Here is a 27,314-nt window from a genome sequence, read left to right on the forward strand (position 1 = left end):
TCACCCCATCTCAAAAAAGATATATTGGAATTGGAAAAGGTTCATAAAAGGGCAACAAAAATTATTAGGGGTATGGAACGGCTTACATATGAGGACAGATGAATAAGACTGGGACTTTTCAGCTTGGAAAAGAGACGACTAAGTGGGGATATGATTGAGGTCTATAAAACCACGACTGGTGTGGAGAAAGTGAATATGGAACTGTTATTTACTCCTTCCCATAACACAAGAACTAGGGGTCACCAAATCAAATTAATAGGCAGCAGGCAGTTAATAGGCAGCTAAAACAAACAAAAGGAAGTATTTCTTCACACAACACACAGTGAAACTGTGGAACTCCTTGCCAGAGCATGTTGTGAAGGCCAAGACTATAACAGAGTTAAAAAAGGAACTAGATAAATTCATGGAGGACAGGTGCATCAATGGCTATTAGCCAGGATGGGTAGGGATGCTGTCCTTAGCCTCTCTTTGCCAGAAGCTGGGAATGGGCGACAGGGGATGGATCACTTGATGATCACCTGTTCTGTTCATTCCCTCTGGGGCACCTGGCATTGACCACTGTCAGAAGGCAGGATACTGGGCTGGATGGATCTTTGGTCTGATCCAGTATGGCCATTCTCATGTTCTTAACTAGAAGGATACGTAACTCTAGAATAAGCTTCCAAGAGAGGTTGTGGAATCCCCATCATTAGAGGTTTTTAAGAACAGGTTGGAAAAACACCTGTCAGGGACGGTCTAGGTTTACTTGGTCCTGGGGCTGAACTTACTATCCTCTCACGGTCCCTGCCAGCCCTACATTTCTATGCTGGCTGACAGTCCGTCTGAGGCGGAGGGCACTGCACACCTTTGGGTTCTTTATGATTACTACTTATTGTGGTAACGCCTAGCATACTGAGCAACATTTTCAAATTTATTTTAGGGGCAGCCTGGCCAAACGAGTGCAGCACGGCGACCCCACACACAAAGTCGCAAAACCACTAACTCAAATTTGGCATGGTTAAGCCTGAGAGGCGCTGTGACCCACTGGTCATCCAGGAACCAATGACAGGTTAATCTGGTGCTGAGCAGAGGTCAGCTACATTACCCGGAATCTTGTGCATCAGCCGTACATGAGCATCAGTGTCTCTCACTCTGTCTCTGAGAGAGAGAGAAAGGCTAATGCACATGTGTGGCTGATGCATATGTAGCTGCAGGAGATAACATTATTAAATTGGGAGTCGGGAGTCTGTTCTTTGTAAGTGGGAGTCTCCCTGACATGCTGGGAAACTTGGTCAGTATGGCGCCTAGGAGCCATTGTCATAGGCTAGGAGCTTATTGTGTTGGGCACTGCACAAACACAGAACACAAAGACAGTCCTTCCCCAAAGAGCTCACAGTCCCAGCTGCCTGCCAGAGCCACCGCCCTGCCTGCTGCCTTACCCTTGGGGAAGGGGAGGAGAAGCGCTGGTGCAGTCTGTGCCTGGTCTGCTTCCCCCACACCCCACTCACGCTGTACCACTGTAATGTGAATACTCGCTACGGTGGTGGAAGGGGTTTTTCCATCAGTGTAGTAAATCCACCTCCTGGTAGCTAGGTCAATGGAAGAATTCTATCCTGGGACTTAGGTTTGCTTAACTATGTCTCTCAGGGATGTGATTTTTTCTCACCCCTGAGCAATTTAGATAGATCAGCCTAAGTTTCAGGTGGAAGCCAGGCCTCACTGCTATCTGTATCTTTAAAACATTTGGGCTGGGTGTTTGTGCGGATTATAAATGGCACTTTCGTACTTTTCTTTGGGTCTTTCACTCTTCTTTTCTCTCTCTCTTTTGTCTGTCTGTTAGTCTTTGTCCCGGGATCAGTCGTGATAATGGTTGTAAATTATCTGAGTACAGGCGGGTTCCATTAATTAAATTGTGAAAGAATCCCAGACTTCTGTTTTCAGTCTTTCCCACTGAATAAAATAACATGCCATTCTAATATGACAAACTGCTGCCTTTTGTATGCCCTGAACACCACTGTGTTATTCAGCTTTTCAAACAGTAAACTGCAGCCTTTCTCCAAAGCAGTGGGAAAAGAATAACAGCCAGTTCTTGGGTTAGGGGGCATGGAAAGAAACACTGTGATTCAAGTAAAAAAAAGTCCTTACTCATGACCCGGAGTTAACACGAACAAATTAAAGGGACCCAGCAGTAACTTACAAGAAGTTCCGAAGATCACAGCTTACAAACCTCAGGCCACCACACAGCACCATCGCTCTTGGATCTCCCGCATTCAGATCGGCTATGATGTCATAACTCCACAATCTGCAGGAACCAAATATAGACCATGAGGAAACAATGCTTATTTTTACACCATTCACTGCTGTCAGTGGCGTCTAAAAGGAGATTCTTTACCCGGACATGCACAGATAAATCATAATGCTCCCATTGGCACGACAGGCCCCTGAGGGAATTCCTTTCCATGTGCACCTGTTGTGTCAGTTACGGTATATTCTGCATGCAAACGTCCAGCTGAATTTAAGGGAAAGGTAAACCTTGGGAGTCCACTTCTAATGGGTTTGAGAATTCTAGCAACTTGCTGTAATGAGCTGCTGGTTCATTACTGGATACTCCCATCTTCTAGAACAAGCTGGAGCGAAAGGCGTGGTTCATGGATGATGTACATGGGCACTAAATATGCCTTGAATATATTAGGATTATTAACCACTATGATCACATCTCATTTCCAAACCAAGAGTTGATGAATGCTTTCCCCATCCTAACACAGAAAAACTTGCTGACAGCTACCTCAGTTTACCCCAAAAGAGTGCCTATTCCAATTCTAACTTAATCATAGAATATCATAGAATATCAGGGTTGGAAGGGACCCCAGAAGGTCATCTAGTCCAACCCCCAAACTTCTAGAACTTCTAGAAACCAGGACAATAGAAGGCCAATATTCCATTTTCAAGGTGTCAGATTGGCTTTCTATAGAAAGCCAGATACATTGAAACTAAACTCTGAACTCTCCCAGGGATAAAACGGTAATGTTTACAAAAATTTCCTTCACTTTGCCTAAGTTTATAGATACCTTTGTCAATTTCTTTAAGCGAATGTAAGTCAACTGGGGAACACAGAAAACATTTTATAAATTTACAGATGAATGAAATTGCTTTTTCGGTGTAGCTAAAGAGGTCCACCCAAAGATTAAACACGTTTATAGGAAAGAGCATGTAAAGCATGACATGTTAACTATGGGACACAATCAAATCATAGTGAGGTAGATCAGAGATAAGACTGGACACTGTAAATTTAAACTGGTTAGATCCACTGCTTGATCTACTTGAAATGAAGGTTCCATAAGTCAAACTTCCTGAAATACTAAGACTCCAAAATGAATTTTCACCCCAATTACAAACTGCACTTTTGTCTGCCTTCTGAATCAGATACAGTCTCCCTCTACATGTGGATAATCTGTTTTATTCCTTTTTTTTTGTCTTTTATTCCACTGTAAGTCCCAAAAGCTATTAAATAAAATGTGCCAGACATAATAGAAAAAAACAACAAGGAGTCCTTGTGGCACCTTAGAGACTAACAAATTTATTTGGGCATAAGCTTTCGTGGGCTACAACCCACTTCATCAGGTGTATGAAGTAAAAAATACAGGAGCAGGTATAAATACATGAAAGGATGGGGGGTTTCTTTACCAAGTGTGAGGTCAGTCTAACAAGATAAATCAATTAACAGCAGGATAGCAAGGGAGGAAAATTAACTTTTGAAGTGGTAAGAGAGTGGCCCATTACAGACAGTTGACACAAAGGTGTGAGTAACAATAGGGGGAAATTAGTATTGGGGAAATTACGTTTAGGTTTGTAATGACCCAACCACTCCCAGTCTCTATTCAGGCCTAATCTGATGGTATCCAGTTTGCAAATTAATTCCAGTTCTGCAGCTTCACAGAAGCTTTGTTAGTCTCTAAGGTGCCACAAGGACTCCTTGTTGTTTTTGGTGATACAGACTAACACGGCTACCACTGAGACCAGACATAATAGAGAATATACAAAACACGTCTACTCAGTTCAGAGGAATTGTAAAAGATGTTTGTTTTTCTTTTGACTGGTTGTTGCACTCTGAAATACTGTGATGAAACCACTCTGAAATACTGATATGAATATTACAGCCTGAGAAAAAGTTATTGACAGGGCTAAGCATCTGACGTGTGTGTAGCTTGGGAATATTAACAGAACTGCTTAGCAAAGGCAATTTTCATTAACAATGTGGGTCAATATAGAAAACGATCTTTGAAATTAATGAAACTTAAATATCCTCTGATGAGAAAGGAATCACGAACTTTATTAGACACCGTCACCAGCTACTGGACACAAGTACCAAAGAAACTGGAGCAGCAGAAACCTGAATGCCTATTGGCAAGTGTCAAATAGGAAGAGAAGAGGGCAGACCCCTCCAACAACCCCTGGAAAGGGTCTAAAACCTAAGGACCAGCTCAGAGGCTGCTTGATCCATTAAATGTGATCAGACCTTCATGACTCTTCAAGTGAGCTAAAGCTTATGCTCAAATAAATTTGTTAGTCTCTAAGGTGCCACAAGTCCTCCTTTTCTTTTCACCATGAACAGCACTCCTCTCCTGCAAGGGTTACCGGGGTTAAGAAGAGATTGCAGTTCTCTTTGATTTATGCAAATTAAGGACACCTCTATACTTTCAACTTGATGCTGGTTTTGCGTATCCACCTCAGCTGATGGGCAATACCTGTTGCGCTATCAGATCGTACTGATAATGCCTTTGTTATCCTGCAATCAAGTTAATGTTGCCTTGTTGATTTCCAGCCACACAAGGACAGCACTGTTTTGAAACAAGTGCTCTGCATTCAGGTCAGACATCCAATGAGTCACTGCTCCTGCCCCACTGTTCTTTATGCATTCTGGAAATTTTCAATGCTCTGCACCGTGGGATTCCTACTGGAAGTCAATGGCATCTTGGGGCTTGGAGACAAACTGAATAATTCCCATGATTCCTCCTGTTTCGTCCCATCATCCTCCTTGTTTCTGTGAGCCTGAGCCATTTTCAAAGCAAGCGCTGTCAGGCAGCAAGGAGGAAACTTTGGCATGCTCTGTGGTCCTCGGGGTGAGAAGTATAAACAGGCTGCTGAAAACATATCTACAGTCGTGCAATGACTTCAGAACCTGGCCCTGTCCTCAGCTGCACTTGGTGCTGCTGAGGAGACTTGGAGGAGAAGTTTGCTGTAACCGACCTTTCTGCTCCCTGATTCTGGGGCAAAGTTGGGGCCTAAACAGCTTCCAATCTAACTTCCAGGAACCTCAGGACTGCCCTAAGTTACCTCAGCTGCTGTGCTGGCCTAGGGTCTGCTGAGGCACCTTGAACTCTGCCCCCGCCCTCCTCCCCTAATATATGACTCCATACCGCACATGCCCTACGCTAAGGGCGGGAGACAGAGTTGGCTATACCAGCTTTGCACCACCGGAGAATTATCCCGAGTCAGGGGGATCCTTGGCTGTCCCTTTAGGGCAGCTGCCCAGTTGCTTTCCCTGCTCAACAAAGGTCGAGGCCAGAGCCCACTAGGTTGTTCAATTGTTTAACTAGTAAAATACAAGCAGTGAACGCATTGGTGGGTCTCTGTTCTTTGCCTGGGGAGCAGAGTGGGCCTGGTCCATGGCTGGGTTCCATGCCCTGTAGGACATTGTGCTCCTGGTATAAAGAGTAACTCACAGCATTGAAATGTTAACAGGCACTGACTTTACTTACCCTAGTTTCTGCAGTTTACAGTTTGGATGTTTCAGCCCCTCACACAGCTGCTGCACTCCTGAAGCCCCCAATGAGTGGCCCCCTATATTTAGCTCTGCCAGGGTCTGGTTGGTGCTGAGAGCAGAGGCGAGATCCCCACAACAAGCTGCTGTGAGCTCACAGAGAGACAAACTGCAGGAGACAGACATTTATAGAAAGCAGAACGACTTGTTTATGCCCCATTCTTTGCATTTCATAGAATCATAGAATATCAGGGTTGGAAAGGACCTAAGAAGGTCATCTTGTCCAACCCCCTGCTCAAAGCAGGACCAATCCCCAATTTTTGCCCCAGATCCCTAAATGGCCCCCTCAAGGATTGAACTCACAAGCTTGGGTTTAGCAGGCCAATGCTCAAACCACTGAGCTATCCCTCCCCTCCTTGATACCGGTGTTTATCGCTAAGTGATTTTAGTTCAGAGAGAAATATTAATTTTAAATAATAAAGACAGCTATAGAAAGCTTTAAAATAAATAATTACATCAAGAACAACAACAGAAACTATGTTCTAAGAACTTTAAGGCTGCAAAGTCAACCATACAAAACCATAGGGAATGCTAGACTTAGGGTTCCCCTGCAACCTAAATTCAGCCCCCTTGTTTGTTTGCATTATGACACAATCTATAGTTACACGACCCCCCTGCAGTTTTTTCTATAGCTCCTTGCCTGATCCAGCAGACAGGGCAGATGGTGCACTCTAAAGGAGCAGCCATGCAAAATTTCTTTTTACCTGCAACATTCACTTTGTGGTCCCAGACCTTAATTCTGTACCAAATACAGAAATATGAATTTCCTCCTGGGCCTCTCTCTGGTGCTCTCACCATAGTATCCGAGCACTTTACAAACACTAATGGATTATTTATCTTCACAACACTCCAGGACAACAGGTGGTATCAGCATCCTCACTTTCTAGGCGGGGAGCTGAGGTACAGAGAGATTAAGCTAAAAAAATGTTCATTAGTTCTGGGTACTCGAGACCCCCTAGACCCTGGTCTTCCAGAGTCCTTAACGTTTTAATAGCACATTGCATGTTCGAAGCACAGCTCCAGACAGCCTCCATTGCAGTCATGAGTGCTCAACATTTCTGCAAATAAGGCCCCAGGCATCTCAGTTTGGCACCCAGAAAGTGGCTAACTGTGAACATTTTGGTTTAGGTGATTTGCCCAGCACCGCACAGACACTCCATGGCAGAGGCAGGGAGCAGACTCCAGGGCAGCATTCAGCTGCCTTAATCCTTCTTTCTCTTCCTGTAATACCCAGCCTCATTCACTGCCCGCCTTCTGACTTCTGCAACAGGGGAGGCAATGGTCCTACAGACAACGGCTTCATTCACTGCACAACCCTGATTCATCCGCAGAGTTCAGTCCACTGCTGTTCACTGACTTCCTTCCACAGGACCTCTGCCTTACAGCATGAAAGCATAGCATTAAAGACTGCATCATAATGTACATGCACGGGGTGGGGGAGGGTGTCAAATTAGTTTTTCATGGGCAACCTAAAGTCTGAGGATTTCCTCATTTAAATGTTTGACTTAGCAACGGTAACATTCTTTTAACAGGTTTAATGTAATTTTCTAATAAAAAAAAAACAACAACAACAATCCTGAACACTGTAAATCCATTACATGGAATCATAATTGACCCCCAAGCTGGGCCTTCAGCAGTGTTCTCACCTTTAGAACACAGCTCAGAACGCTATCACTTGAGCCTACAAACTAACTGGTAACAGTAGTAGGCTGCTATCCTCTATGTGGATCGGGCACTAGAGGGATTAAACCCACTGGCAAAGCATGTGTCTCACAGCTATTGCAGGGTATGTCTACATAGCAAAAAACAAAACAAACAAAACAAAACAAAAAAGTGTGTTTTAACTCAGGTTAGCTGCCCCAGGTTAAAACAGAAGTGAAAACACGGCAACTCCGCTTTTAATTTAGGTTAGCACCTTAATTAAAATGTATAGGGGAGCCTGGGCTTTAACGTGAGCTACTAACAGGAGTTAGAAGCCATGTCTTCACTGCTATTTTAACCTGAGTTAGCTAATGCCGGGTAGCTAACCCAAGAAAAGGACACAGGTTTTTGTGTGCACACGCAGTGTAGACATACCCTGAAACTCAAGCCGGTGGGAGCAGTTGCAGAAGCACTGGGCGGGAAGGGGGTTAACTGGCGCCCGGTGAGGGCCACCCCTCTCCCACAGCACCCTGGACTCAGAACTGCGCATGGAGGATGCACCCCTTGGGAGGCACTAGTACCCATGCAGCATCCTCCCTTGCCTCACCATGTGGTCTTGGGGGAAAACTGCAGGGAGGTGCAGACATAGCTGGGCCAGGCTTTTGGATACTGATGAGGTCAGAGCGTTTTCTAAAGTTCTGAATAGGAATTTGCTCATCTGTGCTGTAAATTCCCCCTTCCTCCATTCCCCTCAGCATGCCTGTCCCACCAGCTCAGACTCCCCTTACGCTCCCTCACACGCAGTGGAGAGCTGGAGCCCGTTCGCACCCGTTCGCTAGAACTGGTTGTTAAATTTAGAAGCCCTTTTAGAACCGGTTGTTCCGCGAGGGAGAACCGGTTCTAAAAGGGCTTCTAAGTTTAACCGGCCAAAAGTGGCGCCTTGGGCGCCGGCTCCATGGGTGCTCCAGCCCTAGAGCACCCAAGGGGAAAATTTGGTGGGTGCAGAGCACCCACCGGCAGCTCCCCCACCCCATCCCCGGCCCCAGCTCACCTCTGCTCCGCCTCCTCCCCTGAACGTGCCGCCCCTTCCCCGCTTCTCCGCCCCGCCCCCCGGCTTCCCGCGAATCAGCTGTTCGTGCGGGAAGCCTGGGAGGGCTGAGAAGCAGGCGGCAGGTGAGCTTGGGCGGGGGGGGGTGCGAGGAGGGCCACCTGCGCCGCAGCAGGTAACCCGGGGGTGAGGGGGGCGCGCAGAGGAACCGCTCCCTGCCCCAGCTCACCTCTGCCACCCTCGGCCTGAACGGGAAGCTGCCGCCTGCTTCTCAGTCCTCCCCGGCTTCCCGCTGAACAGCTGATTCGTGGGAAGCCGGGGGGGGGGGCCGGAGAAGCAGGGCGGGGCGGGGCGTTCAGGGGAGGAGGTGGAGCGTAGGTGAGGTGATCTGGGGCTGGGCATGGGGCGAGGAGCTGCCAGTGGGTGCTCTGCACCCACCAAATTTTCCCCATGGGTGCTCCAGCCCCGGAGCACCCAGGGAGCGGGTGCCTAAGGCGCCACTTTTGATGTGATCAGTGGGGGAGCTGCCACTCCCCCTGCTCCCCCCCAGCTACGCTCCCCCACCCCTAGAAGCCAGAGGGACCTGCCGGATGCTTCCTGGGAACTCCCCAGGTAAGCACCTCCGGGACTCCCCACCTCACTCCCTGGCAGGTGCCTCTGGCTCTTAGGGGTGGGCACCCACTACGGTGGCCCATGAGACCCTCCTGCCCGGTTCTGGGGGCAGTCAGAGGACCGGGGAGGGGGATGGATGGGGCAGGGGTCCTGGGGGGGGCATCAAGGAACGCGGGGGGGGGTTGGATGGGGCAGGAGTCCCGGGGGGCGGGGGTGGGCAATGACCCCCTCGTGGGGTGAGGATGGAACCTGCTGTTAAGATTTTGGCAGCTCATCACTGCTCACACGCACTTACCAACATGTAACCCTCCCCTCTCCAATTCAATTCTGAATGTGGCTCAGTGAATCCAACTGAGCATAAGCGAGTCAAACTGAATCAGGCCTGCTGTAACCAAGGGACCAGATCAGGGACGTGAGGAGGGAAAGCAAGTAAGGGGCTGGAGGGGTGTAAAAAGGTGTAAGTCAAACTATCCCTCCCCCTTACCTGGCCTTACACTGTCTTCTGGCTACTTGGTTTTGAGAGCTCAGCTCAGACTCCCTTACACAATTGGGGAGCAGGTGAAAATAGGTCTAGAGGCATCTAAACTAGTCAAAGAAATTCACAGTGTGAGGGACTGACTGAGGGCAGCAGAGCCACACAGAGCCTGCGGCTTTCCTAATTGGACTATTGTCATATCCTCTGTTTCTGCCAGGATCCACGTTATGTTATTTGCACTCCTCTGTGAATCACACTTGGAGAAAATGCTTTTCATCTGTGTGCAATGAATGGTGGGGGATGGGAGTAGCAGTACAGGCCCTTTCCTTTCTGCCCCTCCCCCCCGCCCCCCATTCCCAGCCCAAATGAACCAGTTTGAACCTAGGTCACTGATTAGTAATTTCCTTCATGTGAGGAATGTCTCCATGGTAGCAGCAGGACTGTATCTCTCAGGGTTAGGACCAAAGTTCTGCCCCACATGCTTCCCCTACTGCCTCCCCACCAGGCTCTCAAGAACAGATTCTTTGAAGGGCCTGAGATCTCAGCCACGCTGGTGCTGCAGGTTTGCCCTGAAGCTTCCTCTGAGAGCACATGAGGAGGTCAAGTCCTTCCTGGGGGAAGCACAGTGATATTTATTTTATTTGTTCATTTATTTTTACAGTTCGTTCTGGAGAACTGAGGGGGCGGGTTCTGTCCAGCCTACCCAGGAGAAGAGGATTCCAGTGCTCCAGTTCTGGGGATGCTCCAGTTCTAAGGGGAGGGACATGGCAGCCATGTTATCTTTATGTCCAGACCGAAAGAAGAGACTTGGGGAAATAACTCGCTCCTGAAATCTACACAACCAAAATTTAAATAAATTGCAAAAGCTTCTCTTGTTCTTTCCTTCTTCCTTCCCCCCACCACGCCCACCTCCTTTTTTCTCCCACGGTTCTTTGTCTAGTTGCTAGGCTTTGTCCCAGGGTTGGTTCTTGTGATGGTGGGAAAGGATTTGAATGGAGGAGCATTCATAGCGGGGCAGTAACCCTAGTAGAAAACATTGAAATCACAGTAATGCAATGTTCAGAGACACAGAGTACAGGGAGCCAGCTGTTACTTACTTTAATATCTGCAGTCTACAGTTGGGATGTTTCAGTCCCTCACACAGCAGCTGCACTCCTGGATCTCCCACTTTGTTACGCCCCAAGACTAGCTCTGTCAGGGTCTGACTGGTGCTGAGAACCGAAGAGAGAGCCCCACAAGAAGCGTCGGTGAGATTGCACCAGTTCAAACTGTAGGAGATGGAAAACAGCAAGGAAGATAATCACTCGTTTCCTCCCTGTTTGTGGCAATTCTCTTGCTGATGTCAGCGTCTGTGTGGAAGGAGATGGTTCATTCAGAAGAGACCAGTCACAGGGCTCTAGCAGGAGGCTACAGGATGTCAGCACCAAAGGCCCCTGTGTAGATTCCGGTCCATTTGCCCCGGCTCTGTCAGTCACCCCAAGTACCACAAGGGAACGTTCAGAGGAGCTGAAGGGAGGGAGGCAGAGTGTGTGTGTACGGGGCTGTGGGGTGGGATGTTTGTAATGAACTGGAGAATCCTAACAGCAGGCACTGAAGAACAGTGCAAATCCTTTCCCAGTGCTGGTACTCTGGTTCCTTTCTGCTTATGCAAATGAAATCTAAAGCGTCTGTAAAAGGTCCTTTGCCTTCCCCAAACTATTCCCCAGTATCTAGAACAGGGGTGGGCAAACTTTTTGGCCTGAGGGCCACATTGGGGAATAGAAATTGTGTGGAGGGCCACGAATGCTCACAAAATTGGGGTTGTGGCACGGGAGGGGGTGCGGTCTCTGGGGTGGGACTGGGAATGAGGGGTTTGGGGTGTAGGAGGGTGCTCTGGGCTGGGACCGAGGGGTTCAGAGGGCGGGAGGGGATCAGGGCTGGGGCAGGGGTTCAGGAAGGGGTGCAGGTTCTGGCTGGGGGTGCAGGCTCTGGGGTGGGGCTGGGGATGAGAGGTTTGGGGTGCAGGAGGGTGCTCCAGGCTGGGATTGAGGGGTTTGGAGAGTGGGAGGCAGGTAATAACTGGAACTGGCTGAAGTTTGGGGGGCGAATAGTCTATTCACCAAAAGATGCAATTTTGGGGCAAACCAAAACTATTCATGAATTTGGCACAGATTTGCAGAACAGTTTTGGCCAACGTTTTTCCTCAGGGCTAGATTCACCACGCTGAAGGAGGAACTAGTGGCTTCCTTACAGCCTTTAGCCCAGTGGGTAAGAGCACTCACCTGGGTCTGTGGGGAGACCCTGGTTTGAATCCCCACTGTGGAGCAGAGACTAGAATCCAGGTTTCCCTGCCCTAGCCTATGGGTTATGTTGGCAATCTCTCCCAAAGGTAGGGAATTGAGGGAAAAGACTACTGCCTCCAATTCGGGGGGTGTTTTAATGATCTGCATAGTTTTGAGTCATTGTTGCTATGTGTTCCCCCCTCCTTTAGTAAAAGTTTGCTTTGGTTTATACATAGATTCGGGACTTGCAAGTGGGGAAGTATTCCCATATAACCTCTCCGATGAACTGCAACCTTGTTGTGGTGGAGAGGCTCGAGTGGGCTAAAGACCTGTGGAGCTATATCATCCGGAGCTTTTATACTCCTGGTAGGGTTCCCCTTGGCGAGCAGTTCTGAGGCAAGGCTCCTGACCGTGGTCCAAACTTCAAAAGACCCCAATGGCGTCAGGGTTTTCTTCATGTCAAGCTTTGTGTGGTTACCACTGGCACACCGGTTTCCCCACGTTAAAATATTTCACATGCAGGCCTCTGCCAAAAGGTTCACACCTGCACAAAGTCCTGAGACAATGGACGAGTGGCGGGGAAGACAGGAGCAGTGATCTCTGAGAGTCTTTAGTCACAAACCTGCATGCAGGCAGCAGCCCTGTGATGGTCATTTTGTGCTTGGTTGAGACAGAAGTGCATTTCGGCAGCAGCGGCTGTGACTGAGCAGGGCCTTTTCAGGATCCCCCCCGCTCACCCCAAATGGGAAGGGGGCTAGAAAAGGTGTCCCAAACATAAGTTGTCTCACACTCTTCTGACTGGACGACCGTATCCAGTGGGATCACTCAACTCTGCAGCTGAAACAAGAGATATGACAATGAATTTTGCCACCTGGAATGACCACACCCTTATGGACTCTCAGCACAGTGAATGCCCAGAAAGAAGAACTGCCACAGTTGCCAGAGAACTGGCAAGACTCAACATTGACATTGCAGCTCTTAGCGAGACCCGCCAGGCCAATGAGAGCCAATTAAAAGAGGATGGAGGTGGCTACACCTTCTTTTGGAAAGGAAAGCCACCTGAAGAGAGTGCATTCACGGGATTGGCTTTGCTATCAAAAATAAGATCGCCAGTCACCTTTTGGAGCTTCCTGTGGGGATCAACAAGTGTCTCTTGACTCTTCGGCTCAAGCTTAGCACAAGCAATATGCCACGGTCATCAGCATATACGCCCCAACACTCGGTGATGAGGAAGACAATAAGGAGCAGTTTTATAGCGCTCTCGATGCAGTCCTCACAGCCACACCTAAGGCAGACAAACTCATCCTCCTGGGAGATTTCAATGCCAGAGTTGGATGGGATTCCCAACTCTGGAGCAGCACAATAGGCAAAGAAGGGGTGGGAAACGTAAACCCTCCTCAGCAAATGCGTGGCACAAGACCTGCTCACCACAAATATCATCTTTAGGCAGAGTAACAAATTTAAGTCCACCTGGAAACATCCTAGGTCCAAACACTGGCACCTCCTTGACTATGTTATAGTCAGAACCCGAGACTATACCAACATCCATATAACACAAGCTATGAGGGGTACCAATCACTGTTGGACAGACCATCGATTCGTAAGATCAGTCATGTACCTGCAGCTCGCTCCACCACACACGAAAGCAGTACGAAGTCAAAGCACTTCAAGACCAAGCCAGCTGCAAGACATTCCAGAAACATCTGTTTGAAAAACTCTCTAACATGCCAGACAACGTCATTGACATTCAAGAGCATTGAGATCAACTTAAAAACACCATTCACAATGCATGTGCTGAAACCATAGGATATTCCACTCATCGGCACCAAGACTGGTTTGACGAAAACAACGAGGAAATCCTAGCATTAATTCAACAGAAAAGAACTGTATTTTGTAACTGGCAAAATGATTCTTCTAACAAACGAAAACATGAGGCCTATCACCTGCTTAAAGCCAAAGTCCAAAGGAGGCTACGTGACATCAAAAACAAGTGGTGGCAAGAGAAGACCTCTGAGATCCAGGGTTTCGTAGACCAGGATGACATGAGAAGCTTCTGTCAAGGTTCCTTCCCCACTCTGAACTCTAGGATACAGATGTGGGGACCTGCATGAAAACCTCCTAAGCTTACTTTTACCAGCTTAGGTTAAAACTTCCCCAAGGTACAAACTATTTTACCCTTTGCCCTTGGACTTCCACTGCCACCACCAAACGTTTATCTGAGTTACTGGGAAAGCGTTGTTTGGAAACTTCTTTCCCCCCAAAATCCTCCCAACCCTTGCACCCCACTTCCTGGGAAAGGTTTGGTAAAAATCCTCACCAATTTGCATAGGTGACCACAGACCCAAGCCCTTGGATCTTAGAACAATGAAAAAAGCATCCAGTTCTTGAAAAGAAACATTTTAATAGAAGAAACAGTAAAAAGAACAGGATCACCTCTGTAAGATCAGGATGCTAAATACCTTACAGGGTAATTAGATTCAAAACATAGAGAATCCCTCTAGGCAAAACCTTAGGTTACGAAAAGACACACAGACAGGAATATTCATTCTATTCAGCACAACTTATTTTCTCAGCCATTTAAAGAAATCAGAATCTAACGCATATCTAGCTAGATTACTTACTAAGTTCTAAGACTCCATTCCTGTTCTGTCCCCGGCAAAAGCCTCACCCAGACAGACACAGACCCTTTGAAGTTCTCCCTCTTCCCAGCTTTTGAAAGTATCTTGTCTCCTCATTGGTCATTTTGGTCAGGTGCCAGTGAGGTTATCCTAGCTTCTTAACCCTTTACAGGTGAAAGGATTTTTCCTCTGGCCAGGAGGGATTTTAAAGGTGTGTACCCTTCCCTTTATATTTATGACAGCTTCTTTCACACAACAAAAGCTATATATGGGCCAAGCTCCAAAGGCCTGACCCCCTTACGTTCTCAGGATGGCTCCGCTCTCCTCAAGTAGAATGCAGGCATTAAACAAAGCTGGAAGGAGCACTTTGAGAGCCTACTAAACTTCGAATTCACGGTCTCTGAAGACACCATCGACTTTATTCCACAATGCTCAGCAATGGAACACCTTGCTGATCCCCCATCTTTTGAGGAAGTCCAGCATGCCATCACCCAGACAAAAAAAAATCACAAGGCACCAGACCCAGACGGCATCCCAGCTGAGATTTTTAAAGTTGGTGGAACAATGCTCCAGCACAAACTTTACCAACTCCTTGACAAAAATCTGGACCCGCGAAGAAATTCCACCTGACTTTAAGAATGCTAACATTGTTACAATATTTAAGAAAGGGGACAAATCACTGTGCGGGAACTACAGAGGTATTGCTTTCCTCTCCATCGCAGAGAAGATTCTTGCCTCGATCCTACTAAACTGCCTCCTCCCCCTTTCCGAGGAACTCCTCCACAAATCACAGTGTGGCTTCAGGCCATCCCAAGGCACAATCAACATGATCTTCATGGCAGGACAGATTCAGGAGAAGTGCAGAGAGCAACACCAGGAACTGTTCATGGCATTCATCGACCTAACCAAGGCCTTTGACTCTATCAATTGTGATGCCCTATGGAAGGTGCTGTGTAGGTTTGGCTGTCCACAGAAATTCATTTCCATTATCAGACTACTCCGTGATGGGATGACTGCCACCATTTTGTGCAATGGCTCAGAGACCGAACCATTCACCATTTGCACTGGTGTCAAGCTGGGCTGTGTCACTGCTCCAATACTCTTCTCCATTTACCTTGCCATGATCCTGATTCTCATTCGCGACCACCTTCCTGATGGAATCAGGACTGAGTACCGTATGGATGGCCAACTCCTCAGTCTTCGACGTCTCCAAACAAAATCTAAGATCATGAGAATTGGCATCACTAACCTTCAGTATGCAGATGACTGTGTCATTCTTGCACACACAGAGGCTGACCTGCAAAGCACCCTAAATCTTTTTGCAAATGCCTATTACAGCCTGGGTCTCTCTCTCTCAACATCAGGAAAACCAAGGTACTTTACCAGCCCGCACCTGCACAAACTACTCTTCGTATTCCACAAATCACCATCAGCGAAGAACCCCTGGAAAATGTGGACCATTTTCCATACCTTGGCAGCCACCTCTCCCAAACAGCCAGCATTGACACAGAAATTGAATACAGGATCCACTGTGCCAGCACGTCTTTTGGAAGACTACTCAAAAGAGTCTTCAATGAGAGGGATCTACAAACAGGTACCAAGATCTTGGTCTACAAGGCAGTTGTCATTCCCACTCTTCTCTGTCGGTGTGAGACCTGAGTAACCTACAGATGACATCTCAAGCGGTTGGAGTGGTTTTGGCAGTGCTTCCTCAGGAGGATTCTCCAAATCAGCTGGGAAGACCGACACACCAACATCAGCGTTCTCTCTGCAGCCAACATCAGCAGTATAGAAGCGCAGGTCATGAAATACCAACTCCACTGGGCTGGCCACTGTGTACATATGCCTGTCACTTGCCTCCCAAAGCAAGTTCTCTTCTCTCAGTTAAGTCAGGGAAGAAGGGCTCATGGAGGGAAATGGAAACATTTCAAAGACGTACTGAAAGTACATCTTACAAAGGGAGGCATCAACCCAACAAACTGGGAGGACTTGGCGCGAAACAGAACACAGTGGCATCACACCATACACCAAGCCACAGCTCACTTGGAGGAGAACAGACACTCTCATGAGAAAGAGAAGCAACAAAGGAGGAAAGAAAGGGCACAACGCTCCAGCCAACAAACTATATCTCCTCCAAGATTACACCTGTCACTTCAGTGGGAAAATCTGCAGGGCAAGAATTAGGCTCCTCAGCCACTTAAAAACTCAGCAATGAACCCCTTTGGCAGACATCATCCTTGCACTGAGGGATAGCCGAAGAAGATTCCCCTTGCCCAGGGGAGGTGCATAGTTGTCCCAGGTTTCTGGGTGTGAGCTTGAGCCCTTCTGTTTTGTAATTTTAAGAGGAACCCCTAGATAATGAGCCTGGCCCTCGTTGCTGCCGGACAACACCTGGCAGAAGGGTGATGTCTCTGCTCCAGCAACACGAAGGGGCCATAAAGCTCTTCTACCCAGCCACCTGAGGATTCCCTCTGTGGAGGAATCCCTGCATGTCACAGAGCTGGCATTAGACCACTTCCCACAACCTCCCTGGTGTGTGTGGGCTGGGGGGCATGGCAGAGTTTCAGCAATCCCCAGCTCGTGTATTGGCACATTAGAGCCAGACCCAGGTGGGGGGGAATGACACTGTACCAGGCTCATTAGCCCCTCCCATTAGTTGACCTAATACCTCCCCCCCACCAGTGCAGGATTGGTCCCTAAAGTACACTTCCCTGTGAGTTGCCTAGTCTAGTATGACAATGTCCCGAGTGATGGAGCTTCCACCACTTCCAGGTGGAGACTATTCCATGAGCTAGTCGATCTCCCAGCAGATCTGACAGAGCAGCACAGCAGTGAAGCAGACACCCTTCAGCTGTGTATCTTCCCTTCCCATCCCCACCCCCTACATCACCATCAGTGAGTTACTCATTCCCCACCCTTCTCCAGGCTGTGAGGGAGAGCAGAGGCTGTTGGCACCAGGGAGAGAAGACACCATCACTATAGGACTCTCTGCAAGTCCAATTACTGCTGACGGGGAAGGAAACTACTAATTTCATCTCCTACAGGGAGGCACCAGTGATCTGCAGGTCTTGCTTTTCAGGAGTGGACAAGAAGCTGTAGCTGCACTGACCAAGGGGAGCTGCAACCCCGTGGTGGCTCCTAGAGGAAGCAGGAGGGAAGGAAAGGGCGTGGGGTGGTACTTGCTGAAAGGGGAATTCATTGACAGATGGCTCCTTTCCCCACATACAGGGATCACTGATAGTTGCTGATTGGCTCTCTCTGCTGCAGGGTGCATAATGGAGAGTGGCAGCTTGTCAGCCTTGAGAAGGAAGACGCGAAACATCACCAATTATGGGAATAAAAGGAGAAAACAAAAAGCCATGAGATGAGTCCTATCCATCTACACACTGATAGGCAGAGCTAAGAAGCCTTGCTTGAGGACTGGTGGAAACAGATGGGGAGAGAAGCTACTCAGCCCTCCAGGCAAAGGATTGGACATTCTTGGAAGACAAGGGGGGTCCTGCATTAACCCCAAACCTCCCATGATGGAGCGAAGCTACTGAAAAAGGAGGCTGATTTTGCCATTCACTCAGCTAGTGCTTCTGAGGGTTCAGCATCCAACATGCAGGTTGTTTGGAAATCTGAGCAGAAGCCTCACAATGGGTGTTGGAAAATCTGTTGAAAGTCTCCAGATTTTCCCAGGACATCACAGGCCAGCGGTGTGGGCGTGGGGTGGCGGAGTGTCCGACATGAAGAAATAGAAACTTATTGATACAGAAGAGGGAAGAACAATAGCTTTGCCCAGCGGGTTTCCCCTTTTTTTTTTTTCATTTTAATTGCAAGTCCAACATAGGCACTCATTCTGGCCTGCCCTACTTCTAACCATAAACACACACATCCCCATTCCCACTGGGCTGCACTTCAAAGGGTCTGTCTTCACACTGGTGGGGTCTCTCTGCTGAGAGCAGGTCGAACGTCAAAGGCAAGAGTCACTGGAGCTAAAACGGCGGTGGGGAGGTTCAGAAGAGCCAGAGGGCCAAGTCCTCTTTTTCTCTTAGTTGTTTTAAATTAAATTGTCAGGGTGTCAAAAGTAATTTAAATAGCTGTAGAATGGGGGTTGGCTAAAAGGTAAGAGTGCGCTCTTTTTAATAAATGCATTTTATTAAGGGTTGTTTAAAAGGAAAAAAACTATTTATCCCCCCAAAATTGGGGCTGTGGGGCCAGCTGTCTGGTGTGGGCCCAGCTTTACTTACAATCCCCAAACAAGACAGGCTGGTGCATGTTGTGAGTCACTGACACAAGTGCTGGAGAGACAGTAAAGGGATCAGAGACCAGCCACCCCCAGGGGTGAGCGCTTTAAACAAAGGACACCTGTAAATACACAGAGGTGGCCAAACGTTACTTACATCAATCTCTGTAATTTGCAGTTTGGATGTTTCAGTCCCTCACACAGCTGTTGCACCCCAGTATCTCTCAGATTATAATTATAACACATATCCAGCTCTGTCAGGCTCTGTTTGGTTCTGAGAACAGCAGCAAGATCCCTACCACACGTGTCTTTGAGATGACAGCTTTCTAACCTGCAAAAGAGAGGAAATCCAGACAAGAGTGATCAGCACGTGAATTGCGCTCGTCACAGCTGTTCTGACAAGTGGCCTTGCCCACCAGCCCCTCTCCTGACCAATCAGCATTGAAACTGGGCCAAGAGTCCAGCGCTAGCTGGGAGGATATTTTTAAGACAGCCATGCCTGGCAGCACATGCAGGTTCAGAAACAGAGAAAGAGAGAGAGAGAGTGCATCACACTTTGGAGATGACCCATGCTTTGCTTCTAATAAGTAACCATCTCTCTCAGAAAAAAGAAAAGGAGTACTTGTGGCACCTTAGAGACTAACCAATTTATTTGAGCATGAGCTTTCGTGAGCTACAGCTCACTTCATCGGATGCATGCCGTGGAAACTGCAGCAGACTTTATTTATGCACAGAGAATATGAAAAAATACCTCCTCCCACCCCACTGTCCTGCTGGTAATAGCTATTAATAAGCTATTAATAAGCCATTATTATATTATATTATATTATTATTATTATTATTAATAGCTTATTAATAGCTATTACCAGCAGGACAGTGGGGTGGGAGGAGGTATTTTTTCATATTCTCTGTGCATAAATAAAGTCTGCTGCAGTTTCCACGGCATGCATCCGATGAAGTGAGCTGTAGCTCACGAAAGCTCATGCTCAAATAAATTGGTTAGTCTCTAAGGTGCCACAAGTACTCCTTTTCTTTTTGCGAATACAGACTAACACGGCTGTTACTCTGAAACATCTCTCTCAGCTTTGTCTAAGTCTCCTTCATAAGAATCCATGCATATTACACTAGGCCCTGCCCCAAGCCCCACCCCTTGTCCAATGAGAAGCCAGTGTTGGGTGGGACTTCCTGATTCAGCCCCACTGCTTTCTCGTCACCCTTATCAGCATTAAGAATAAATCAGACATTTCAAGCTCCAAACCTCAGCCATCAACCAATGAGGAATAAGGTTTGGGGTAAGACTTCCTCTCCGACACCACCCCCACCTCTTCCCATGACCTTTGAGTGTATCTACGTCAAAGAGACCAATGACAAGATCAACACTAGCATTCAGACAGCACAGGTTTTCCAGAGAAGCTGACAGAGACACTGCCTGGTATGGTGATGGAGTTCTCAAGAATTACCATCCTTGGAGACTTCAGCATTTACATCAACAATATATCTGATCTAGTCTACCCTTTTCACCCAATGAATGTCACATGGAGTCTCTGGGCCTACACACACACACACAAAGCTGGTCACACCCTGTATCTGATCTTCATAATGAACGTCGATGTAAGCAACAATCGTTGTCCTATCCCAATCAGACCATCCTTTCCATAAAATGGAGAGCAGAACTCTCATCGTCTCCAGGCAAAAGTTCTGGCCATGGTGGCTTGTCCCCAGAAGCTCAAAGACCCAGCTATGGTCACAAAATAATGGTGCCCTACCAATCAAGCAAGGACTTGAAGAACCAGTGAGACATCACAGTCACTGACTGACCACTGCCATCAAGACATGGGTTATAGAGTACCACCTCCCCTGTTTGAGCCTCACAGAGCTCTACGGCTTCTCAGTTCCTAGAGACTTCAGCTTCCTTGGTTGAAGGATCCAGCTTTCCTTAGATTTCAAGAGCTCTGACCTCATGTCCTTCAGGTGATGGATGCAAAAATGGCTGTCTGTTTCTGCTTATGCATCCTATTTCCCAAAGTCCATTGTCTCTTTTTCAAGAGCCAGGAAGGCTTCCTGGGGGGTACAGCCTCCGTCCTCTGTTGGGATTGTTAAGTGGCCACGGCCGCCACCCCAGGCTTGCTAGTTTGATGGTTTTGTTTACCTTCTATATAAATGTACTGACCTCATCTTGTTCAATTTACATTGGAGACAGAGTCATTCTTTTGTCTAGGACAGACTGGGCTTCCACCAAACATATTTTAAGACCATACTTCCAGCTCACCTCCGTAATTCTTTATACACCAACTGCACATACATCACGCAATAATACTAATGACCAACGTGTCCTCAGTTTACATGTGATCCCTTACGTGGCACCTTCTAAATACAGATTCTGACAACAGCGAGCAGGGACAGTGAGCGTGCCAGGCCTGATGTGAGTTGGCACTGAAGGACACCCTGGGTCACAGGATCCCCCATGGTTGGGGCTGAAGCTGAAACCCAAATTGAGTATTTCAGCTCAGACAGGGAGGTTTAGAATCCTCGGGGGTCCTGGGGCCTCTTTTGATCTTTCCATGTAAAACTAGTAAAAACAAAGTATCAAAAGTTAGTAAAGTGATCTATAAAATAGGCTGGTAGCTGAAGGTTAAGAGTGAGCGCTTTTAAATAATTATTAATAATTGGGGGTTTTAGGGAGTCTAGGGAGTACTGTTTGGCATGGTGGAGGAAATCTCTTGCGTGCCAAAGCCATCCTCTACATCCACTTCCATCCAGCATTGGGAACCCGCACCTGATCCCCCTCCCCCACCCCTGACAAAGGAACAGGTATCATGTCACACGTCCCTATGGGCAACCCAGACTTGCAAATTAGATGCAAACCTGTAAGTTGGAAGAACTGGCCGAGCAGGGGCATTGTACAGGCTTCCCAATTAGTCAGTGATGAGGGCTTTGCTCCTTTTCTACTGCTAAAGCAGTGCTATGACCTGCCGCCCTCCGCAGAGTGGCACAACTTACAGCTAAGACATTTGCTAACGTATCTCTTCTGGATATGTTTGGACAAAGGCTAAGACAGCATGAAGAGTGCCAGACTTTCATTGTACCTAACCACTCCTGCCTTTTCCCTCTCCCTCATTCCCGCCTCTATTTATCTACGTCTATTTTATTAATATAACCTCCATCCTAATGTGTTATATCCAGGTAGCATTATCACGTATTTGTGCAGCTTCAGTGAGTTGTAAAACTGCTTTCGTATTTGGGAACAAATACAAGCTGTATGTGGATCTTCTCTTTTGTATTTTTTACTGACTCTTTCTTTACAAAAAAAAAAATCAACAGGAAAAAAAATCACAAAAAGTTGTTTAATATATTTACAACCCTGCCCTCCCTCCCGTACCCTAAACATATATATTCAGCAATGACCAGGGGTGGAGAGCCAGCTGTCTGGTGTGGGCCCAGATTTACTTACAATATCCATTTTCTGAACAGGGCAGCTGGGCGCACGTTATGAGTCATTGATGCGGGTGCTGTAAAAACACTTAACTTTCATCTTCTCCATGTAGCTGCAGGGAGCAGACATCAAACACCAGCAACACACCCTGTCAAACACTTTACATGGAGGACACCTGTAAATCCAGAGGAAGCCAAATGTTACTTACCCTAGTCTTCGCAATTTGCAGCTGGGATGTTTCAGCCCCTCACACAGCCGCTGCACTCCGGAATCTCCCAGAGGATTGCCATTCAGGTCCAGCTCTGTCAGGCTCTGGCTGGTTCTGAGAACAGCAGCGAGATCCCCACAGCCAGCACCTGTAATGCAGCAATATTCCAATCTGCGGGAGAGAGCAATGCAGAGCATAGTGATCACGGCATGAATGGGACCGTTCTGATAGGTGGCCCTGCCCAGCAGCCCCTCTGCCTGACCATTCAGCATCCAGAATGGCCCAGATATTTCAAGCGCCAAACCTCTGCCATTGACCAATGGGAAATACAGTTTGGGGTAAACTTCCCTCCCGAAGCCCTGTCCCTAGCCACCAAAACTGACTCCTGCATAGCCCCCTCCATCACTACAAGAGATTTGTGATAAAATTGAGAGAGATGGCAACACGCTCATACATCAGAAAATACAGGGCTGAGGCACCTAGTTGGGAATGATAGGTGGGCACGAAAGTCCATCATTCCTCAGAACGGAGGAGGGAAATAACCTAATCTGTGTTGACATCAAAATGCTCAGGGTAAAAAGAATGGTTACTTACCTTACAGTGACTGATTCGTCAAGATGTTCTATGCCTGTGCTGATATAGTCAAAAATCAATTTAGACAGTCTCTGTGCAGAAATCAATTTATCTTTAACTTTACTACCATAGGCCGCAAAAATCATCTGGGTGATTTTCTAAAATACCTTCTTCTATTCAGTAGAATAGACCTAGCTCCTTTCTTCCTGGGAACAAAATAGTGGGCACTTGTCTTTGATGGCAAAAAGATCTATCTGAAGAAATCCCCATTCATGGGAGACTAACTGAAGGACTGTGCCTTTTAATGTCCACTCGTGAGAGGACGTGCTCTTCCTGCTTGGCTGATCAATCAGGATATTACACCTACCAGGAGAAGCCATACTATGATACTGAGTTGATGCAGAATGCATCATTCCCATAGCAGTATGGATTCTTGACAAAGAGTCCAATCTTGCTGCCTCTGTCTCTTGATATACATGGCTGTGTAATAGTCCACTAAGATCTGTATTGACAGGCCCTTTGCAACTGGGAGAAAGGACCTGCATGCTAAATGGATAGCCCTCCGCGCCAAGACATTTAAGTGGCCCACTGAATCCATTGCTGCCCCAAGACCATGAGTCTGCAACTGAACTAAGTGAGCTCCCCTGTCTAGATGCATTGGTGATCGGAGTCTTAGCAAGGACTGGAGTTTGAAATGGAATTCCTTGACATATATTGTTAGGGATTAGAAGAGACAAATGAAGAGACAAATGACCCCTTGGGGGATTTCAACCCTTCTTCATGTTGTGAATGCTTGGGTAAAATACTGATTCGATCTGTGACTGTAACAGCCTTAGCTCGAGTCTTGCAAAGGGTGTCATGTAAGTACTTGAGGCCATGTGGCCTAACAGTCAAAGATAGACCCTTATGAGTTTTGAGGGCAAGTCTCAATCTAAGATATTAGTTGACAGATGTTCTGAAATCTCTCTTGAAGGAGAAAGACATTTGCAATTCTGGAGACCAAGATCATCCCGATGAATTCTATTGACTCTGTCAGCATTAGGTTTGATTTCTTTAGCTTGACTGTGAGACCCAAATCAATTAAAAAGGCATGACATCAATGCACATAAATTAAAGCATATCAAACCTCCATTTGACTGCTCATATTCATGAAGAAAGTGGCCTTAATACTCTGTTACTTAATCTGAATTAAGTTACAGCAAATTAAACACTGATCCCCTACCAAGTAGGCAGGGCCTGGAAGTAGCAGTGAGACATCACAATCATTGACTGACCACTGCCATCAACACTTGGTTTCCAATACACTCCTCCCCTTTATGGTTCTCACAAAGCTCTGTTGTTTGTCTCACCTGGGACAGATGAAGCAGGAAGGAACAAACCCCAAGTGTCAGTGTTGGGAAAAATCTAAGAAGAAACAAATATCTGCACAAAGAATTCTTCACATCTGCTCATTGGCCATGGAAGAGGCCAACAGATCCTCCTCCTCCTCTGCCACAGCAACCACTAAGTCACACCCCACTGAATTATTCAGGACTGTCAATCACTCTGTCAACCTAAAATGTCTCTTCATTTCCATAACCCAGCACCACGCTCTGGGAGGGACTGCTACCCACTGACATCCCTTATCCCGTTGGCACACGGACCCCTGGGACAATGGAGGATGTTCCTGACTCCTCTTGGCTTATACTTTACTCTCCTTTTGCCACCTCTGGAGATGCTTGAGACAGATGTGTAAAAGCCTCCTGTGGAGGAGAAGATGGCAGGAGGTGATGCCCACTCAGCTGCAGAAGGAGCAACTGTGGGGATACAAAGAAGGCCATCCTGTCTCCCCTGAGAGCCCCCTCAGAGCAGGAGAAGATGGTGACTCCTGCTGAGGGTATAGAGGAGCAGCACAGCTCTGGCCTGGCCTTTGGAGATCTCAAAGCTGCAGCTGGACAGCATGACAGATGGAGAAGCGGATGGGAACACCAGCCAGGAGCATTAACTGAAGAGGAGTGAGGCCATGCACTGCACCATGTTTGAGACAGGCATCGGACTGCGAGTCGGCCTACACACTGACTATGCAGAGCTCCCTGCAGCACCACCATGCAGCGAGAGCAGCCTCCTGTAGGAGACCAAGAGCCACTGCTTCACCTCCAACCCCACCTTCAACTGCACGAACACCCAGTTCTATACTGAGGATAAAACAGAATAGTGAACAGCTGCTGATTCAGTGAGCGCTCTCCATCCTGTGCACTGCATGAGGCAGGGCTCCTCTGGAACAAATAATATGTGGTCATGTAATTAAAGAATGTATTGTAATGCATATGCACAGGGCAGCTGAATTAAGGTTACCCAGGCAACTTTAATTCTGGCATTCCCTAACTTCTGTGCTTGACTTTGCAACCTTAATGCTCTTTTAACATAGGGTGGGTTTTTTTGTTTTATATCTAACACTTATTCCTCAAGTGGGGGCGGGGACTGTTATTACTGCTCCAGTTTGGACCTCTATTTCCATTTTCCAAATAAGACAAGCCCTCAGGCTGTTATGAGTCACAGACATGTCAGGGGCTAGAGGGACACTCACCTTTCACTCACCTATGTACCTGAAAGGGAGCAGACATCTTACCCCATCCTCACACCCTGCTGAGTTCTTCGCTTCAAAGAAACCTGTAAACACTCACCTCAGTTTCTGCACTTTGCGGTTTGGATGTTTCAGTCCCTCACACAACAGTTTAATTCCTGAGTTTCCCAGGACTTTATCTGACAGGTCCAATTCTGTCAGGGTTGGTTTGGTATTGAGAACAGAGGAGAGATCCCTGCAGCAAGCGGCTGTGAGAGAGCAATTCACAAGCCTGCAGGAGACAGATAAACAGAAAGGGAAATTAGTACTCCTGTCTGTCCAGTTCCCTCAGTGGGTACCAGTGACTATCTACAAAGATTCCTTTAGTCTGGGAATAAAATCACAATAAAATCGCTGTAGTAGTGGATGCTAAGGACACGATACTATGGGTGGATTTCAATCCACATGCATCTGTAGCTCTCATTGATCGCATACATATGTTATTCTAAGCCAAAGTTCCCAAACTCCATCCCCTGAGCAGAAACACTTGGGCTTGTCCTACTAAAAAGAACATGATTATAAAGAAGGGGTCAAAGGAGTGGAAAGAAATGGAGGGAAGGAATCTCAATGGTAAATAATGAAATGCTGCTGCACTGGAAGATATATTACAGTTTTGTGGATGGGGGGAACCCATTCTTCTTTCTTGCTCCATCATTTCTACTTAGCACTCAGAAAACAAACCACCACCCATGGAATATGTAGCATTGAACATTCAGGCTTCATAGAGGGGCTCAGTTTTGCCCAAGTCTCAAGGCCCACCTTCCTCTCCTAGTACCCCTGGGACACTAGAAAAGGCTGGAATTTCTCTAGCAAGGCCAATCTGATAGATTGTAACAACAGTTTCACTGGAGGCCTAGCCTTCCACCAGTGCAGCTCCCCTGGTGGCAGACTGTCTGCTAGCATTAGTAACCATTGCGTCCTCTGACCCTGCTCTTAGAAAAAATGTCAAAAGCCATTACTGCAACTCAGAGAGCTGCCCCAGCGGTAGTGCAATGTGGGAAATTTGCAGTGTTCAGAGCAGACAAGGCTACAGTGTAAATAACAGTGACCAAAGAACAGCAAACAGGGAAATCTGTCTGGGAGCTTGGTAGGGGGATCTTTCTCCTTTTTTCTTTTAGGCTAAGGACTAGGAAGAGAAGGCAATGATGGCTACTGAGGCAGCAAGAGAGGTGACCTAAACAGGAGAGGAGACAAAGATGTCTGGGTGCAGAAGCTAGGGAGTGTACAGCATTCTTGAGTCGGTGCCTGACAGGAGAGAATTATGTATGAACTGTTGCCTGGTAGCGCTCGTGACGGAGAAGATCGGAGGAGCAAAGATGCAGATGGAGACGATGGAGTTCAGATGGGGATTTGAAGACATGATGGAAGAGAGGAAGCTGCACACACAACTCACTATTCGACATTGGTGAGGCCTCATCTGGAGTACCTATTCGACATTGGTGAGGCCTCATCTGGAGTACTGTGTCCAGTTTTGGGCCCCACACTTCAAGAAGGATGTGGATAAATTGGAGAGAGTCCAGCGAAGGGCAACAAAAATGATTAGGGGACTGGAACACATGAGTTATGAGGAGAGGCTGAGGGAGCTGGGCTTGTTTAGCCTGCAGAAGAGAAGAATGAGGGGGGATTTGATAGCTGCTTTCAACTACCTGAAAGGGGGTTCCAAAGAGGATGGCTCTAGACTGTTCTCAATGGTAGCAGATGACAGAACGAGGAGTAATGGTCTCAAGTTGCAGTGGGGAAGGTTTAGATTGGATATTAGGAAAAACTTTTTCACTAAGAGGGTGGTGAAACACTGGAATGCGTTACCTAGGGAGG

General features: G+C 47.3%; 1 protein-coding gene across 3 annotated transcripts in view; it reads right to left on the reverse strand.

Annotated features, from left to right (window-relative positions):
• Positions 1-27,314, reverse strand: part of LOC311521887 (NACHT, LRR and PYD domains-containing protein 3-like) — a 65,934-nt gene that overhangs the window by 7,988 nt on the left and 30,632 nt on the right. The window contains exons 6-11 of one of the 3 annotated variants that reach the window (XM_084630576.1): positions 25,561-25,731; positions 22,325-22,495; positions 18,841-19,014; positions 10,674-10,844; positions 5,739-5,909; positions 2,207-2,281 (exon numbers count right to left, since the gene is read on the reverse strand). In XM_084630576.1, coding sequence (XP_084486702.1) covers positions 2,207-2,281; positions 5,739-5,909; positions 10,674-10,844; positions 18,841-19,014; positions 22,325-22,495; positions 25,561-25,731 — 933 coding nt within the window. Of the gene's footprint in view, positions 1-2,176; positions 2,282-5,738; positions 5,910-10,673; positions 10,845-12,497; positions 12,675-18,840; positions 19,015-22,324; positions 22,496-25,560; positions 25,732-27,314 lie in introns of those variants that run through there. The other 2 variants (XM_084630575.1, XM_084630577.1) reach the window with 2 other exon arrangements.

Source organism: Lepidochelys olivacea (assembly GCF_965140295.1).
Source record: "Lepidochelys olivacea isolate rLepOli2 genome assembly, chromosome: 6".
In the NCBI taxonomy this organism is placed as follows: Eukaryota; Metazoa; Chordata; order Testudines; family Cheloniidae; genus Lepidochelys; species Lepidochelys olivacea.